The sequence below is a fragment of the Aplysia californica genome, unplaced genomic scaffold (assembly GCF_000002075.1).
Source record: "Aplysia californica isolate F4 #8 unplaced genomic scaffold, AplCal3.0 scaffold01150, whole genome shotgun sequence".
NCBI classification, from domain to species: domain Eukaryota; kingdom Metazoa; phylum Mollusca; class Gastropoda; order Aplysiida; family Aplysiidae; genus Aplysia; species Aplysia californica.
Genome location: NW_004798420.1, coordinates 141,994 through 143,302, shown reverse-complemented (window position 1 = coordinate 143,302; position 1,309 = coordinate 141,994). Strand labels below are relative to the sequence as shown.

Sequence of the window (1,309 nt, the reverse complement as noted above, 5' to 3'; positions counted from 1 at the left end):
TCCCCCCTTTCTCTCTGTCACACACACACAAACACACACACACACACACAGATACTCCTTTTTTACATCCTTGTCTCTCGGTCCGAGTGGGAACCCCTCCTGGAAAGTGTCGAAGTTGAGATAGCAAATTTAACCTGGAGCTGTGTCGTTTAGCCTTCCTCCCCCTTTTCTCAGGTGTCAAAGCTATCAAGACCTACATCCGCACAAAGAGCGGCCGCCTGGTTGAGAGAATTATCTTCCTATCGGAGGAAGACTATGAGGCGTTCAAAGAGGGGAAGAACATTCAAGGTAAGTTGTTATGATTTTCTGTGTATACGCCTCCATTGATACAATTTATATCATTACTTATAGATACGTTTCTTAGACCCTGAATGCCAGGGCCATCCCAGGTTGAGTGGTTGTTAGCTTTTGTAAAAGTTTTACGGCACTTGTAACAATAAGGTCATATGAAGGCCGAAGATTAGAGGTGTTACAAGAGCGTAATAAACACAAAAACGAAGGAGGGGAGATAAGAACGACAGATGTTTGATAGGAAATACAGACTTCAACATAAGTTAAGGACCCCTTGCAAACACTCTGAGTGGTCTTCTTGGGTCGACCTGCACATGGGCGTTCTTGGACTGATCCAGTGGCTTGATGGCGCTGCCTCAGGCTGACAATGACAGAGTGTGACACTGCAAGCCTTCTGGTAACTTCTCGGGCTCCAACTCCCCCCCAGCAGCCTTGCCATAGCTTTGGCACGATCAAAGTCTCTCAGCTTTCGTCTTGGTGGAACGTTGATGCGATACTGGATATTGCGCAAACGGCAGCTCATACTACCACCAATGTGAGCACAGTTCGAGACCGTACGTCCGTTTATGATGTGCACTATAAATTTTAACTGAGGGATGTCCGTGGTGTCGCACACAAGTCGATAAAAAACAGCAAATTTGGCTAAAATTCCCGGAGGATTTTCGTGCAGCACATGATGGTTTTGCCTCTTTTGGAAGCTATGCAGCACGCATTGGTAACCCATTAACACTTTCAGAGCAAAAATTTTAAAAACATTCCTTGCTGTCTTTTTCTGAATTTTACAAAATCAGAGTTGTCTGTCAAGGTGGTCATTAACTTATGGTGAAGTCTGTAGGAGCAAACCTCAAGCAAATGAAAAAAATACGTGGTTCTGATTTGTGTATGATGGTGCGAAATGTGTTGTAACATTGCCTTTGGCCTGCTACTGATCGTTCATTTATATTTTCTACGCCTTGAAAGAGTCAAGAGTTAACGAACTCCCCCCACCCCTTTTCCCCCTCTCCCCTTTCCCCTCCCC

General features: G+C 45.0%; 1 protein-coding gene across 1 annotated transcript in view; it reads left to right on the top strand.

The window, feature by feature from the left end:
* Positions 1-1,309, top strand: part of LOC101856069 — a gene marked incomplete at its 5' end in the record, with an annotated part of 54,749 nt that overhangs the window by 9,234 nt on the left and 44,206 nt on the right. Inside the window, 1 exon segment of the mRNA XM_013090125.2 lies at positions 175-288. Coding sequence (XP_012945579.1) covers positions 175-288 — 114 coding nt within the window.